This window comes from Paramormyrops kingsleyae, chromosome 4, assembly GCF_048594095.1.
Source record: "Paramormyrops kingsleyae isolate MSU_618 chromosome 4, PKINGS_0.4, whole genome shotgun sequence".
Lineage (NCBI taxonomy): Eukaryota > Metazoa > Chordata > Actinopteri > Osteoglossiformes > Mormyridae > Paramormyrops > Paramormyrops kingsleyae.
The window spans coordinates 10140666-10157578 of NC_132800.1; the positions used below are offsets into that span (position 1 = coordinate 10140666).

The 16913-nt window shown below is 43.9% G+C and overlaps 1 protein-coding gene and 1 long non-coding RNA gene across 5 annotated transcripts; one reads left to right on the top strand and one right to left on the bottom strand.

Moving 5' to 3' along the window:
- Positions 1–5483: 5483 nt before the first annotated feature.
- On the bottom strand, positions 5484–16371 carry LOC111832858 (tripartite motif-containing protein 16-like). Of its 4 annotated transcripts, none has more exons than XM_023790582.2 (11): positions 15699–16371; positions 14279–14374; positions 13701–13934; positions 13468–13612; positions 13331–13381; positions 9492–11881; positions 8635–8961; positions 8155–8478; positions 7666–7852; positions 6373–6464; positions 5484–6184 (listed from the first exon to the last, which is right to left on the bottom strand). In XM_023790582.2, exons 1-6 carry the CDS (start codon positions 16287–16289, stop codon positions 11328–11330), a joined length of 1671 nt encoding a protein of 556 aa, XP_023646350.1. In that variant the 5' UTR covers positions 16290–16371; the 3' UTR covers positions 5484–6184; positions 6373–6464; positions 7666–7852; positions 8155–8478; positions 8635–8961; positions 9492–11327. The 4 variants fall into 4 exon arrangements, with proteins under 4 accessions (XP_023646350.1, XP_072566728.1, XP_072566730.1 ...); XM_072710627.1 differs by having other exon boundaries at positions 5484–6213; XM_072710629.1 differs by having other exon boundaries at positions 6373–7514.
- LOC140588717 (uncharacterized) lies at positions 6150–9821 on the top strand. The gene is made up of 3 exons (XR_011989889.1): positions 6150–6266; positions 6387–6533; positions 7445–9821. It is a non-coding gene; the product is annotated as an uncharacterized lncRNA (long non-coding RNA).
- Positions 16372–16913: the final 542 nt, after the last annotated feature.

Genomic DNA, 16913 nt, shown 5'->3' on the forward strand with positions numbered 1-16913 from the left:
TTTGATTTATTATATTTTGTAAGTTGAGGGTTAAATAAGGCCTGCATAGGTATGTCAGTTATATACATATAGCGTGAACATATGTATAACTTTGCATTGTGGGTCTCAGCATGGGGGAGACTTACACCCTTTTTAATTTTACATGCACAGAGATGAACTGAGTCCAAGTAGTCTATTAGGGTTTGTGGAATGATTGAGTTGAAGACAGGGCTGAAGTCTTGAAGCACAGGCGCAGCATCACTTAGCCACACGGTGATGGTCTTTGTGGCTGGTTTCCTGGTCTTCAGTGGTGGACAGCAAACGGGAAGCAGCATGATGGAGATGTGGTCAGAAAGACCAAGCTGGGTTTCTGGGATCGCTCTGTATGTTCCTTGTTTGTTTGGTTACAAGCGGTCTAGCGTGTTTTCTCCTCAAGTAGCAGTGGTGACATGCTTGTGGAACTTTGGGAGAATATCAGTAAGATGTATACAGTTGAAATCACCTGCAATTACACTGAGAGCCTCTGGGTGTTCACAACTAATGATGTTGTGAAGCTTGCCTAGCATGTTGTTAGCATTTGTTCTTGTGGAATGTAAACAGCCATGATTAACATGATTAAATTTTTGTAACAAATAATGTGGTCAGCATTTTATTGTGAGGTGATCTACTGCTGCAGTACTATGGCTGCTAACAAAAGAGCATTCTGTCTCCTCGGGTTTCTCCTGACAGGGAATTCAGATCAGCGCAGTGGGATAGCGATCCATCGAGCTGAAATGCTGACTCTGCTGTGTTGTTGTGAAGCCAGGTATCAGTCAGTAGAAGGACACAACAGTTACTCATTTCCCAATAAATGTTGTGTTTCCGTTCATTTCCACTCATGTCCAGTGAGCGTAATTAGCCAAGAAGAGAAAATCAAGAAGGGCTCATGATCCATTAGCTTGGCTATTAGGCCGCTCCGCTTGCCCCTCTTCTGCTTCTGAGTAAAACCGCTTCCTCTTTCCTCTGTCCAGTTACAGCCAGTTAAGCCAGGCTGCTGCTGCTGGGCCTGGTGTTCTTAGGAGCTGCAGTCAATCAGGCTCAGCTCTCAGCGTCGGAGCCATTGAAGTGACTGGGTTGTTTGTGTTCAGAAGTTCAGTTAAACTGCACCCCCCTCCCCTTGGCCCCCTCCCCTGCCTCAAAAGCAAACTGTTTTTTTTTTCCTCTGGCGCACAAACCTGTTGTGTAATGAACATATACAATTAGTGGGTTTTGCCAATTCTGAATCCAAAATGAAACCGAAACTAAAATCATAAAGATTTCAGAAGGAAGGAGTACAGCGAGCAGGACAGAACATTAATAGAAGGTAGGCAACTGCTGATAAACTTCTTTCAGAACACTGGTGAGCCACAAGTGCCAGACAGTAAATATATTGCAATAGCATGATTTATCTTGCAAATAATCAAAATTTGAATAAACAGCAAGTGTAACATCCTAATTTAATCATAGTATGATTGATGAAGCATGTTTATCTTGTTAATTATTAGCCATTTATAGCGCTTTTGTTTTTGTCTTTGAATTCCTCTCTAACTTGCGGAGCCCCCTTATGACATAATGATAGTGATATATATATGTTTTATGAAAATGCAGCCCTCCACGAATCGCCACCTTGTCGCGGTGGAGGGGTTTGTGTGCCTCTCTGATTCTAGGAGCTGTATTATCAGGGGAAGTTGCCCCTGGTAGGGTCAGGTCAGGTCAGGTGGGGCAGCATGCACTGATACAGCATGTCGCCATACTTACCTCACAGTGTAAGTCCTCGGGATCCCGGCCGGCGATCCCCCAGACAGACACACCATCCAGTCCCATCCTCCGGAAATAGCCATCCATCTGCCATAGCCAGGTGTTATTTGGGCATCCCCTCAGCACCTCACCAGCCCCGAACAGGCCTGACCCTATGAGCTCTCTGACAATTTCGACTCATCCAGGGGATTGGCTCCCGAAGGCTTTCCCCCAACCCCTTCATGGTGCGTGCAGCCTTCCTGTGGGCAGCTGCAGCAGAGCTACTCCTGTGGAGAGCACAAGGGTATCGTGCCTGTTTAAATCGAGTAGTTGTGAGTTGCTTTATGGTGGCTGGAGTGCCAACCCCACCACTAACTGCCAAAAATTATTTCCCTGCTTGTTGGAGGACCACTTGTAAGGCCGGATGCAATTACAGTGGTACCTCAGAACTCGAATTTAATCTCTTCAGAACTCCGGATCGAATCCTAAAAAGTTCGAGTTGTGATCGAATTTTCCCCATAAGAAATAATGGAAAACCAATTAATTGGTACCCGGCCCCAAAAAATTACACCGAAATATGTTTTTTTTAGCATTTAAACACGAAATGAACTAGACAAAACAAGAAGAGCATAAATACTGTACTAAACACATCTAAGCACATTTATCAAAACAGTAATTTGTAAAGTAAGAAAATAAATGTATCCAAACGATGTGTCCTGCCCCGATCGTTTGCTCCTTCCGTGAGCCACGCCCCCGCCGCGTGACTCATTTCCCCGCGCGTACAAGTTATCTAAGGTCGCCGTTCACGGTTTGACTTCTGAGATTCAGATCAAGTTCTAGCTAATTTTTTTTCGAACTGGTTGGTTCGACTTTTAAGAAATTCGAGTTCTAATGAGTTTGAGAACTGAGGTACCACTGTAAATGTCATACCCTGGACAGTAGGGTCTCCCAAGGCAAATTGATCCTAGGTGAGTGGCCAGACTAAGTGCGGTTCAAACAGAACCCCATGATGATTACATTAAACGAGCATGTTACCCAAATTTTGAAGAAAGGGGCCTCACCTTGGAGAAAGGCCTGGGGCAGGAGCTTAAGGGTGAGCACCTGGTGGCCAGGCTTCCACCCATGGGGCCTGGCCGGGCATAGCTCCTGTGGGCCCACCACCTGCAGGGGGAGCCACGGGGGTCAGGTGCAATGTAGATTGGGTGTCAGTCAAAGGGTGGGGCCAGCTACCAAACCTGGCTCTAGGTACATGGAATGTAACCTCGTGGGAATGGAGCCTGAGCTGGTGTGGGAGGTAGAGAGATACCAACTAGATATAGTCGGGCTCATCTAAATGCATGGCTCTGGAACCAAACTCCTAGAGAGGGGATGAACTGTATTCCATTCTGTAGTTGCCCATGGTGAGAGGTGCCGGGCAAGGGTGGGTCTACTTACAGCCCCCCGGTTCAGTGCCAGTGCATTGGAGTTCTCTCCGGTGGATGAGTGGCTCTGACTGTTGTCTGTGCGTACGTGGCAAACATCATTTCGGAGTATGTGGCCTTCTTGGAGACCTTGGAGGTGGTGCTGAAAGATGCCCCTTCTTTGGACTCCATTATTCTGCTGGGGTACTTTAATGTTCATGTGGGTAATGACAGTAAAACCTGGAAGGGTGTGATTGCCTGATCATAATCAGAGTGGTGATCAGTTATTGAATTTGTGTGCTAATTACAGTTTGTCCACAATGAACACTATGTTTGAACATTATGGTGTTCCTAAGTGCACCTGGCATCATAGCAACCTAGGCCACAGTTCAATAATAGATTTTGTAATTGTATTGTTGAATCTTTTGGACACTTGGGTGAAGAGAGGAGCTGAGCTGTTAACTGATCACCATGTGGTGGTGAGTTAGATCCAATGACAGGGGAAGATGCCGGATAGACCTGGTGGAGGCCCTGATCAGGGAGATCATCAACTCACACCTCTAGCAGAACTTCTTTTGCATCTCAAGGGAGTTGGAGGACATTGAGCCTGAATACACCATGTTCCAGGACTCTATATAAGGTTGTTGGTTCAAGTCACAGCAGCAGTTGCTGAACCTGGTGGTGGACACCAGCAGTAGAGGGAGCTGTTAGGCTGAATAAAGTGGCCTTCAAGGCTTGATGAGCCTGTGGGATTCCTGAAGCAGCTGACAGGTCCAAGCAGGCTAACCGGGAAGTGGCTCAGGTGATTGCTGTTGGGGGAGGAGTTCGGTGAGGCTATGAAGAAGGACTTTTGGTCGGCCTTGAAAAGGTTCTGGCAAACTGTCAGGTGACTCAGGATGGGGAAGCAGGTCTTCACCAATGCTATTTACAGCAGGTATGGATAACCGTTGACCTTAACTGGGGATATAGTCAGGCAGTGGAAAGAATATTTTGAGGGTCTCCTAAATCCCACTGAGATGCCTTCCTTAAAGGAAGTAGAGATGGAAGACTCAGAGGGAGGTCTGTCCATCTCTGGGGCTGAGGTCACTGAAGTAGTCAAACAACTCTTCCATGGGAAAGCTCCAGGGATGGATGAGATTCACCCTGAGTTCTTGAAAGCTCTTCATGTTTTGGGCCTATCTTAGCTGACACACCTCTTCAACATTGCATAGACATAGGTGGCAGTGCCTTTGGATTGGCAGACTGGGGTGGTGGTCCCAATCTTTAGCAAGGGGGACTAGAGGATGTGTTCCAAGTTTAGGGGGATAACACTCTTCAGCCTCCCTGGGAAGGTCTATGCCAGGGTACTGGAGAGGAGGGTCCACCCGTTAGTCGAACCTTGGATCCAAGAGGAACAATACCTCCAAGGAGGACCAGAACCAACATGCTCCAGAAGGTACAAAGGTGGGAGATGAGAGCAGACTTGGGAAGGAAGTTAAATTTCCACCCTATTGTCCAAACAGCACTGAGACTCTGATCAGAGCAGATGAGGGAAGTCATCCTTGTGAAATTGAGTGTCAGATGGGAAGAAGGCTGTGACGAGGCTCATGAGAGGAAGAGCTTGATGTAGCAAGGTCTTGTCCAGGAGTTCAGAGAGAAAGGATGGCAAACATGGCTGTTTCCTGTCAAAGTTGGGTGCCGAGGGTTCCCAGCACAGTCTGTGTGGACAGTGCTTACTGCACTGGGTATATCAGGGAATGAGGGGAAAACAGCTGTTTGAGGTTAATGAGGAGGCAGCAGAAAGAGCCTGTTGTTGGCTCTGGTATAAAAGAGGAGGGCTGGAGGCTGGAGCTAATGGGCAGTGATCTGGCCACCACTGCCAACATGCCAACGGGAAGGTGTCGCAGTTAACGGTCAAAATACCCGGTGAATGTTGGACGCTGTCTCATGACGTCAGCTGCAGACCAAAGGCTACAGTCATCCAACAGAACGGCTGTATGAGTGGCATCCTTAGATGTATTAAACAAGAAACATCACTCTAAGCATTGGAAATTTCACCATTTTCAGGGAGATCTATGAAATTCATATATGAAATAAATAAGTGCTAAAGCTTAAACTTTTTGTTCATACATTATTTTATATTTTCTAAATGTCTTTATTATAAACTGCACAGCATGTGCCATTGCGAGCACTATCCCATGTAGGGAAGCTGACTAAGATGCCTTTAAGCTGGGCAGAAAATGCATTTAATCTTAATGAAAGAGTACAAATTTCAGAAGGTATTAAACTGAAAAATGTACAGTGAAATATTCAAATAATAATAGCAATAATAATAACATCTGTGAAATCAAACACAGCATACAACTCAGATTCCAGATTTAATGAATTGTATTTACAGTAACAGATTCATTCCAGAGCCAATGGCTGTGCAACTGAAGACATTTGAACTATTAGCATTTTCTTGGTAAAATGAAATGCTGAAAACATTCTTGGACCCTTCAATGTAGCATACACAGTGCCATCTACAGGATTCTGTTGAAACAGCATCCTCCATTTAAGGTGGCAGGGATCCTGTGAATAAGTAGCCAACTCCAACTTGGTCTTTATTTGGATCCTCATCCTCTATATGCCGTCTTCTTTCCACCATTCTGTCGAGTATTCAATTAGGCATATTATAATCGATGCTTTTCAGTAATCGAATAATTATGTTTACTCAAGTAATCGTGACAGCTCAAATTGCATTGCAGACAGGCCAAAGTCAATGCAACAGAACTTGAATATATAGCTCAGAGGCTCTTATAGCCTATAGGAGCCTATAGCGTGTGCACAAATATTCATTATTGAAAAATTGATAAAGTTAAAACTTCAGGGGTTTCAGAAAAGACACTAAGCATGTGCAGAGCAGGAGAGAATGAGGGCATGACCCCAAAGGGGGCGCCGAAGGGCAGGAGGGCGTCTCACACGGGGCCCCAGATTTCAGGAAGTGTCTGTCACAGCTGGAGGTGGGATCAGAAGGGGCGGCAGTGCAGTCAGAGCCCCGTCCTAAGGAGCTGTCACTGCTGCTGCCCTCCCTAGGAGAGAGACCCCAGTGATCACTGCCCTGTTAGGGGGAAGAGAGAGAATCACATCCTGGGATATAAACCGAAGCCCACAGTAAGTCACCACACCAGTACAGACACTGGTCTGAACACACTGTTTTCCTATTTACTTTATCAGTTTATTCCAGTGTAGTGAACATCCAGCTTCCAGCACAACTTACTGTGGTTTCTCCAGGTGATAATGGCCACTCCAGTACACAGCAGGTAGACCAGACCAACAGCAGCGTGAAGCAGAAAGTGCCAAGTGTGGTCTCTGATGGATAAGCAAGAACAGAACATGCATTCAGTGGCCAGAGACTGGCAACATTCCTACTAGTCCATGGTAACGTGATTTCTGCAGATTTCCAGTCACACATTCATGCTGTGAATGTCCAGTTTAGCTTCATCCCAAAACTGTGCTTCACATTTGGGATCTGGGGCCACTGAAGGAACCTGAACTCAGTGTTGTGTTCCTGTACCCACTTTGTGATGCTGCATGTCTTTTCCTGCTGGAATTTTCTGTTTGAAAAAGGGTGGACTGTGGACATGGTCAGCCATGATGTTAAGGTTCACATTAGTTTCACATTCAAGTGAAGCTCAGGTGGTATTAAGATTAGTGTTTTGTGCCAACATACATCCCCACAGTGTTACACCATCACCAGTCTGTAGGGTAGATACAAGGCAGGATGAGTCCATGGATTCATACTGTTTGCTCCAGATTCTTACCAGAACACCAGCGTATCTCAACCAAAATTTATATCTGATAGCCTAAACAATGTTGATCTACTCAACAGTCACCCAGGCTTCATGATCACATCCTCACTGTAGCCTCATCTTCTTCTTTAATCTGTTGCTATGCAATATGTGTAGAGTATTTATAAAGTTGCAGTCACATTATTTACTTTTGCAGGAGAAGGCTGGTTGCAAGCAAGCAAGCAACTTAATGCAGGGTTACGTCCCCTAATAATATGACAAACACTCGCAGCAGAGGCAGGAATGCACACTCAGGGGGTGGTTAGGTCACGTTCCACTACCGGCTCACGTATCTGCTTACTGTGACATGACAGTAAAGCTGAGCATCACTGACATCTGTGTTGATCATGTCATGCTTTTGAAACTAATAGCACTGTCGGATTGATCAAATTACTGATAAGCAAAATACACCAAAACCAGCAGAAAAAAATGTGTTTCACAATATCCTAAAATGGTTTATTTATGTTAAAGACAAATTTTCTCATTGGTTCTGCTTCATAGAATCCAGATAATCATGAGAGTGACCAGAAACAACAGAAGCAGCATCAGCATAAGCAGAAGGAGCATCTGACTGGAGAAGAACAAGAGAAGGAAAGTGAAGGTTTATGACATGTAGTGTTTCATGCAGGATCCATGACACGTATTTACTTATCGAACTTTGAATCTTGAATGCACAGTTTTAAAACTGATTTTCAGAGAAAGAAATGGATTTGGCAGTTTACCTTGGTGATTGTGTGGTGTTTGAATCCTCATTAGTTAAGGAACCAGAGGGAAATGTGGTCACAGCCCATCCTGCTGGGTGTTTTGTTGCTGAAGTCAACCCGTCTCTCTGCTGTGTAGATGAAGTAAAACTTTCTGTCTGCTGTAAAGCTGTAGTCAGCTCTGCCTGTTTGGGTGAATCTGTCGTTGCTGTGAAAGACCAGGTCAAGATAGCAGTCAAAGCTTTTAAAATAACTTAAACTATACATATACCATTTCATTATTTAGATATTTAATAAAAATAAACATACAATCAGCAAAAAAATGCTGAAAGCTGCAAAGGTCGTAAAGATGTAAGATTTTTCTACTGGGTATTTAACCATGTAATCAGAACTGTGTGATAGTCAGTCTGTCCATAGTATGTAATATAATGATAAAATATATAACATCCAGAGGAGTTCATATAACCTACAGTCTGATGCTATAAGCTGCAGGCTAATATAATAATTCACCTTCCATCACAATGAGCTGTAGATAGACACCATCATCTGCTGCCCCGTGAATCTCCACAGCACACCAGTAAGTGTCAGAGTCCGTTTCCTGCAGGTTCCTCATGGTCACATTAAAGACCAGGTGGGTGTGGTCATCACTGATTGACACTTTCCCTGCTGTCTGATTGGAGTCAGAACGTGCCAATATGGAGCAGGAATACCAGTCACGCCCTCTACACCAGTACTTCACATGGTGTTTATGCTTCTGATCATAGTAACATGGGATGGTGACAGATCCTCCTCTCTCTGCAGATACCCAGCTCACAGTCCTCACACTCTGAGCACCTGTGTTTACAGGAGAGAAGGGAGGGAGTATTTGTAAATTTTACTCAAAAAACACAGTACAGTATAAGGACACGGGATAAAATTAATATTAATATTCAAATACTTTTTAACTCACTAATACTGTAAAAACATTGTGAAATTCTTTCTGCATCTTACCGTTAACTGTTATTATCAGTGACTGACAATCGTCCATCTCACCAAGTCCACCTATCTCTACAGCACACCAGTAGGTACCAGTGTCACTTGTCTCCAAGTTCCTCATGGTCACATTGAAAACTAACTGGGCGGGACTATCAGTGATTGACACTTTCCTGGAGCTCTGTGGTGAGTCTGTGCGTGCCATGATTGTACAGGAGTTCCATAATTGCCCTTTACACCAGTATTTCACATGGTCTTTATACTTCTGATCATAGAAACATGGGATGGTGAGAGATTCTCCACTCTGTGCAGTTAAACAGCTGAATGTCCTCACACTGTCACCACCTGCAGGGACATCATGTAAATGGTGCACTTAGTAATTCATTGTCTGCACAGTCACTGGCAAAAACTATTTCTTAGACTGAGTTTGATTCGCTGTTAATACCCATCAGTCCTTGGGTTACAGGGCATTTCTGCAAAATCACTGTAAACCTCTTACCAACTTATGAGATGCTGTTATTGTAAAAGCAATAAATGATTCATTTCAGTGTGAGAGCAAACTCAAATTGGCAGGTTTAGTATGTTTTTTACATTTAATATATATACACAGTAAACTGTTTCACCTGTTGTTACAAGTTTTAAGTATCAAGGAATAACAGCCAGTGATCACATCAAACAGTAGACAATGTCAAATAGGAAGAGGAAGCAATGAAAAATACAAATTTCAATAAATTAAAAAACAATTAACTAATACTGAATCAGATTCTTTTTAAAAGCAAAGATAAAAATCTGAAAATATATATTTAGGAATCACAAGTTCTTTTTTATGATCCTTTCTAGTGAATATTGCATAATGGTCAATATTTCTGTCTTACCTGGCAGCCTCATGAAGAAGACGTGAAGGAGGAAGAGGAGAGGAACCATGACTGAGTCTGTCAGAGACCCCAGCCGTCTGAAGACTGTCTCTCTCTTCCTGGTCTGATATCACAAATATCCATCTACTTCCTCTTCTGTATCTCTGGTGCCACAGAGAATGGAAAAGGTGCAAGACATACACACAGGAACACACAGCCCCGCTTCTTCCATGTGCAGCAAATGCACAAACACCGGGATGCGATGCACCCTGTTAATGCAGTCACTGCATGTCAGTAAAGTGTCTGTAGGGAGAGTCACTGTGTAGCTAACCACGAGAAAAGGGAAGGAAATGACCTAAATGATGTCGACTGTGGTGTTACGGTTATTACCCTGCCCTCTTTCTCTGCTGTCACCATCTTCTGACTTTTCCAGAGAGACATCTTAATTTGGTGCCAAAGCTTGCACAACAGTTTGGAGTGAGATTTGTTAGGGGCGGAGCATGTTGTCTCACGCTCAGTGTGTGAGACTTGAGATCCCTGCCTATCGCATCCATCGGATCTTGCTGTTCCACTTCACCCTTCTCGACCCTCCGTCTGCGTGCGCATCCATGTAATAACGTGTCTGCAGCCGGATAACATATAACTGATTCTGTAATTTACCCGGAAACAACAAGTACTATTTTCTGATTGGCTGGTACGTGGCTATTATGTCTGTATAACACGGTGAAAAACCCCACTCAGCATGCCTGCGCATCGGCCTTTAATTCTATACAGCAGCATATATAAGGGCGTTAACCCTTACTTCTCAGTGTAAGAAACACAAGGTGTGGCGTGTGAGCGTGTGAACTGGTTGAAATACGTGTGTCTCATGGTCAGTGCAGACAAACAGGACACCTTGGTGGGCATTATCCCTGGTGTGGCGTGTGAGCGTGTCAAATGGTTGAAATGCGTGTGTCTCAGTCAATGCGTGAGACTCGAGAGCCCTGCCTGACTGTGTCTTTTTCAGCACTGAGTACAGCAGTCTGGTATAGAGACTGTAAAAAAGTGAAGGGGTCAATTTTGGTTACCTGTGCTGTTAATGTAAATGTGTTTTGTACTCGGTCTAATAGTAGGAATGGTAGCACATTACCTTTGCATAGACTACATTTCCCATCATCCCCTGCTCACAGAACAGTAAAACTCCACACAGCAATTTACCGCTCAGCTCATTTATTTATGGCAATATTTTTTTGTGAACAGTGAGGTACCCACTGTTTCAGCTTCATCAACCTTCCATAGCAAACTTAGAACCATATGCAAACATGCAGACAATTCTCACCAACTCACACACTGTTTGCTGCTCTCCCTGGTCCCTCGGTATACCGGTTCCCTGCGGAAGCGCGTGCCGCAGTGGAAAGGTTCCTTTATAGCCAATTGTGGAATGAGGGACGGGGATGGTTTGGCACAGGGGGGTGAGTGATGTTATGTGTATTATTGCTATGTTGTGCAATGTTTGATGTATTGCTTGAAATGTTAGGGAAGATATGTGGCCAATGGCCAGCTATTCTGTTCTGTTTGGGGGTAAAACTGTGTATTGTAAGATGTAATCAGAGGATACTCAAATCAGTTTCCCCCTGTGTTTTTACGTTGCCCCAATTAACCGAATGGGAACTGGTATATAAGGAAGGGGGGCTAGAGTAAGGGAGTCTCAACACTAAGAAAAACAAGACCATCAATCAACTGAGAGCTCGGAAAACATCCATCCTGTTCTAAACAACCATCATCGTCTTCCCACTCATCTATCGATACTGTCATGAAACTCTTGAGCAAAAAATCAATCTGATTGTTACTGAAGGATAGAAGCGCTCATCCCACTTGCTAATCAGTCACCCTATAAGTGCTTTCGTTCCGCAGAGAGCACAGTTTAACAGCAGTTCCCGTCCTACAGATATAAAAGCCAGGGTAGAGGGGCTCGGTGAATGTGGTCTGGACCCTGTGCAGGAGGGTCATCGTGTCGGAGATGCTGTAGAAGGACAGGGTTCCTGTCCAGAAGTTCAGATACACCCCTATCCTGGAGGAGATGGGTCCATGCACTCCCGTCTTGTGATCATTGTGTCTGAAGAAGTAACTCGTGGGAGAGCAGAACAAACTCCAGGATTTGTCATTGCGCCCAAAGAGGTCCGCTGTGCCTTTCCTGCCTATCCCTTTATATGACACTGCGATATAGACCCCGATGGTCCCGCTCCACTCCGCCTCCCAGTAGCAGCACCCAGTCAGGCCTTCTCTACACAGCACTTGTTGGTGGAACCCGAATCTCTCCGGGTGATCAGGATACGGCTGGCAATCCTCCACCCACGTGACCACCCTGTTCCCCTCGGATAAGCAGAGCTGTCTTTGGAGGGTGCTGGGGTCCAGCGTGAGCTCACAGGCATCTGATAGGGAAGGAAACAGACATGGAAAATACATGCTTAATATATATAAAAAATAATCTTCATACGTTTCAGGTTTTATGGTACGGAGTAGAGCCTGGCCAATGATATCAACTGACGGGCACAGACTGGCCATCGGAAATTTTCCTGTTGGGTTGGTCTTTCTTTCCAAATCCCAACATTATATATCCTATATATAATATTTAGGCAACTGGTTCATCATGATGAACTAAAATAAATACTACGGAACTCCAGCTGCTTTTTGTTTCCAGTCGATTCCTGTTGACTGATATGAGCTCATTGCAAATAAGTCGGTACTGGCATTTATTATGACCGAAAAATGACAATTAAAAAGAAAGGATTGATGGAGGGTGGATCCTTCAACCATGTTATAGGTGGTGTCATTGCATAGTTTGTCCACCAGAGGGCAGAGAGCAACTCACCTGCTGGCAGCACGTGTTTGGAACATGCACTTGACTATCAAAACTTAAAAATATATTGTCGTACTTTTGTTCAAAGTACTGTTTATGAAAATAAAAGTTAATTTTTAAAAAATGCATTATGTCATGCTATCTTGGAGAGGGATTTTAAATAAGACATAAATGCTGGGGAAAACATTTCTTGGGAGGCAGTGATTGAGCGGCTCTGTGCCTGTGCTCAGAAGGTTGCTGGTTCAAGCCTCGGCAGAACAGTCACATGACCGCGGCTCCTTAAGCAAGGCCCTTAACCAACCCTCCCAGGTCCAGTAGTATTGCCCATTAATTGATCCTGCTCTGTGACCTCACCCCCCCCCCCCCCAAAGCTATGAAGAGCAAGATGGGGTTGGAAAAGAGAAGCATTCCAATGTAGCTGTACTTGTGCAAATTAAAAAAATCACCCAATATATTATTATCAGATTTTTATATCCTCAAATATCGAAATCGGTATCAGAAAATCCTGCATCAGTCAGGCTGTAGTACAGAGCCGCTAAGCAGACGTGAGAAGCGGCAGGAGAAACAAAATATGTGGGGGGAAAAGAAAACCAAGTATCTCACAAAATAACTCATTATTTTTTTCTTCAAATACCAATTTTTCTCATCCCATATCCCATTAGAACAGGGGTGGCCAATCTTATCCGCAAAGGGTCGGTGTGTGTGCAGGTTTTTGGGATAACCTGTAGGTCAGCTGTTCAAACCCAGGTGTGAGGACTCTTCAGCCAATCAGTGCTCTAATTAGTCCATCTAAATAGGGAGTTACAGAGAAAGCCTGTATACACAGTGGCCCTTTCTGGATAAGATTGGCCACCCCTGCAGTACAGGGTCCATATCATTGTAAAATCTTACAATTGCAATAAATTTATTAGCATTAGAATTTCAAATATCAAACATCAAATAAATTAGGAAATTCTAGAAGAACTGATCTTAAAAAAATCTTATGAAATGTTCTGACTTTGTTCTGTGTCTGTGGACTCACATTGTAAGAAATCCTCTCTTGTCTTAGGTTCCAAGAAAAAGAGTTCCTTCACTGCAAGACAAAAAGAGAAAACTTGGATTGAAAATGTACTTTAACATAAAGACAGAATTCAATAGAGCAGTGCTTCCTCAACAAACCTGAATTCTTGAGTAAATCTTCTTTGAGGAGGTATTCCAGTTGGTCTTGGAGAACGGAGACCTCTTTACCAACATCCGCAAAGGAGCAGTACGGATTAAAAGCAACTTTGGACATGTCTCTGATGTCAAAAATAGACTTGCAGTTCTGCAGAGAAAAGAAAGACAATGAGTCTTGCTATACATTCTGATGAAGACATACAAATGAAAGCAGAAGAGTATAGCTGCATGCACACCTGCAGGAAAAGGATGTGATCCTCCGTGTGCGAGAACTCCTTTAACTCTGTGTTTCTTCTCTTGAACTCTTCGATCTCCTGCTCCAGTCTCTTCAGAATCTGTTCAGCCTGACTCACTACAGCCTTCTCCTGATCTCTGATCAGCTGTATCACCTCAGAGCGTCTCCTCTCAATGGAGCGGATCATCTCAGCGAAGATCCTCTCGCTGTCCTCCACTGCTGACTGTGCTGAGCTCTGTCACAGATACAGAAATATAAGCACTTGCTCATTTCTGTAACCCAGGGCTATTCAGCTCATGGTCCTCAAGGGCCAAGCCCTGCTGATTTTCCAGCCTTCCTTTACCTGTCAGTCAGGTGTGAAGCCTCTGACCAATCAGAATCAGTAATTATTAAACTAACTACCTGGGAGAACTGAAAACAAGGCCTGGATTTGTAATCAAGGGCCTGAGTTGAATAGCCCTGCTCTAATCCCTTGTTCTTCTGTCCCTCTGTGGCCGTCACTGGGTGCCTGGAGAAGGGTCCTGACTAAACCACGAAATGTCTCTTAGGGTTTCTCTACATACCCGTGTTCCTACTCACCCTGAGAAGGTCGACAGCCTGCCTCAGCTCCTGCAGCTCCTTATCTTTCTCCTTCACCCTCTTCTTTGATTCCTTCTGCATTGTCTTCAGCTCCTTCTAGAAAAACCAAAATGGGAAAGTTGGGTGAGAAGGAAAGTTATACGATTTCAAATACTAAAACATTCTGACTTGCATCAACTCCAGAGCAAATACTGATACGACCTTGATAACAGATGAGAATATCACGTGGGGCCCCTTTAAGTAAACATTGCCGGTAAGAGTTTACTTATCTACCGTCAGGACTTCCTACTTTGACATAATTGTAAATAGTGTGTTTTGATTGGAAAGAAGCCTCATCCAAGACACAAACATTCTTATGCAATAAAAAATGTTGTGCTTTACACTAGGAAAAACACCCCGGTGAATTAATATTGCACTTTGTACTTTGCATTACAAATATCAACCCACTGACAGAACAGGTGATACCATGTTTGGATTAATGATAGGTTTAGTAAGTGATTAAGGAGAAACATATAAGCTACGATAGAGAAAAGTACATTATTAATATGTAAACTTTGTGAAGTATATGAGTACTAATAGAATGCATTATAAGTACTATCAGAGAAACATGACAGTAGACTAAATGTCGTATATCTTATAATATGCGAGCAAGATCTTGGAAGGAATGTGTAGCCTTTTAGATGTCATATAAGGACTTCTAGAGTAATACAGAGATGAACGTCTGTGTCCATTTTAGGCTGCACAAGAACACATATATATATAAGGTATGAAAGAGAGGTAAATAATCAAACGGTACATCCTAATACATCACGTGACAAAGGTGGCACGGACCCAAACGGTGTTGGCTATTAACATAAAGGGTATAGTATTTTAGGTTGCTTGGCAGACCAACTCGCCATTGTTACTTTCAAATAAAGTCTATTGATTTTCAAGTTTGTGACTGGTTTGTTTAGAAAATCACCACAACAGATAGTAGATCGTCATGAAAGATTGATCCAGCTGGTCATCTTATGCTTTATCAAAATCCCCCCAATGCAAATATAGGTAACGTTAAGCATACGGAAATTTAAGGGTATCCCCTGCCAATATAATGTCCTAAAAAGGTAGCAAATGTGCCTCACGACAATGTAATAGCTCTCAGTTCATAAATAACACATCTTCACTCATGAATGCTGCACAATGGACCCCTTACAAAATGTAATACATACAATACTCATTTATTCCCTTCCAATGAGCCTTGAAAGCTGTGTCAGAATGTCCAGAGTATCATACATGTTATTCGGGGTAAATTTAAAAGTACACCCCCCCCAGAGGAAACGCTCTTGCCATAGTAAAGGCACATGCTGGCCATAGAGTGTTACAGTGCTACACACTGATCAATATTAATCCCCTGCATAAAATTTCTGTTTCTAGTCCTTACCTCTTTCTCGGTCCTACCTGCAGCAGCTGAGACTGTATCATGGCCTCTGTGTTCATCCATCACACACAGCAGACAGATACACTGCTGGTCGGTACGGCAGTAGACCTCCAGAAGTTTGTCGTGTTGGGAACAGACTTTGTCCTGCAGACGTCCGATGGCGTCAATGAGCTTGTGTTGCTTTCCTTGGTTAAGTTTATTGTGAAGTTGTAGGTCAGTTTCACAGTACGATGCCAGACAAACTAGACAGGTTTTTACAGCTTTGCGTTTTCTCCCAGTACAGACGTCACACTCCACATCTCCAGGTCCAGCATAATAATCAACAGGAGTAGCTGCTTGTAGTCCAGTCTTCTTCAGTTTCTCCACTACTTCAGCCAGGATGGTGTTTCTGCCCAGAATAGGTCTGGGCGTGAAGGTCTGTCTGCACTGGGGGCAGCTGTAAACTCCAAAATAATCCTCCTGATCCCAGTGTCCCTTAATGCAGCTCATACAGTAACTGTGTCCACAGGAAGGAGCCACTGGATCTTTTAGCAGATCAAGACAGATTGGACAATTAAATTGATCCAGATCCAGGAGATATCCTAATTCTGCCATTTTAGCTCTCACACAAACGCAGAGACAGAGAGAGTGTGGTGAAGAGTTTCGCTTTGCGACTCTGTTTTCTCCACTCGGTAGGAGGGACTTCCTGGTTACTACTCATATCACAAGCAAGGGGAAGAGACTGGGGGGAGGGGAGTGTTTTACAGGCCAATCAGATGTGAGACTGCGAAAGCCCAGGAAACTCAGGGAATTCAATCATGTGACACAGGAACTCCTGTGCAATGGGACAAAAATGAAACACTTTTAACACTTGCTGGTTCAGCAAAGACACCCCCCCCCCCAGTCTCACAAAGGCATTGAGTAAACTTTCATAGTAAACTTTCATAGGATAGCAGCCCAAGTGCCCCCTGTACAAGGAAGCTTTACGAATTATTTGTCACCCTCCCCCCCCTTAACTAACAATGGATTTAACCAAGACAGGAACCAATGAACGAATGTGAACTGTGACACTTCAAGCGAACAGAGTCAACCGGCATGGGAGTGGCAGGGTGGGATGGGGTCTGATGTTTAACAAAAGGGGAGAGAATGGAAGACGGGGGGCCAGAGGCAGGGGGAGAACGATGCGGGTGGACCATGATTGATGACAAAAGAACACATGGTGCGTTAGATTATTTCTCT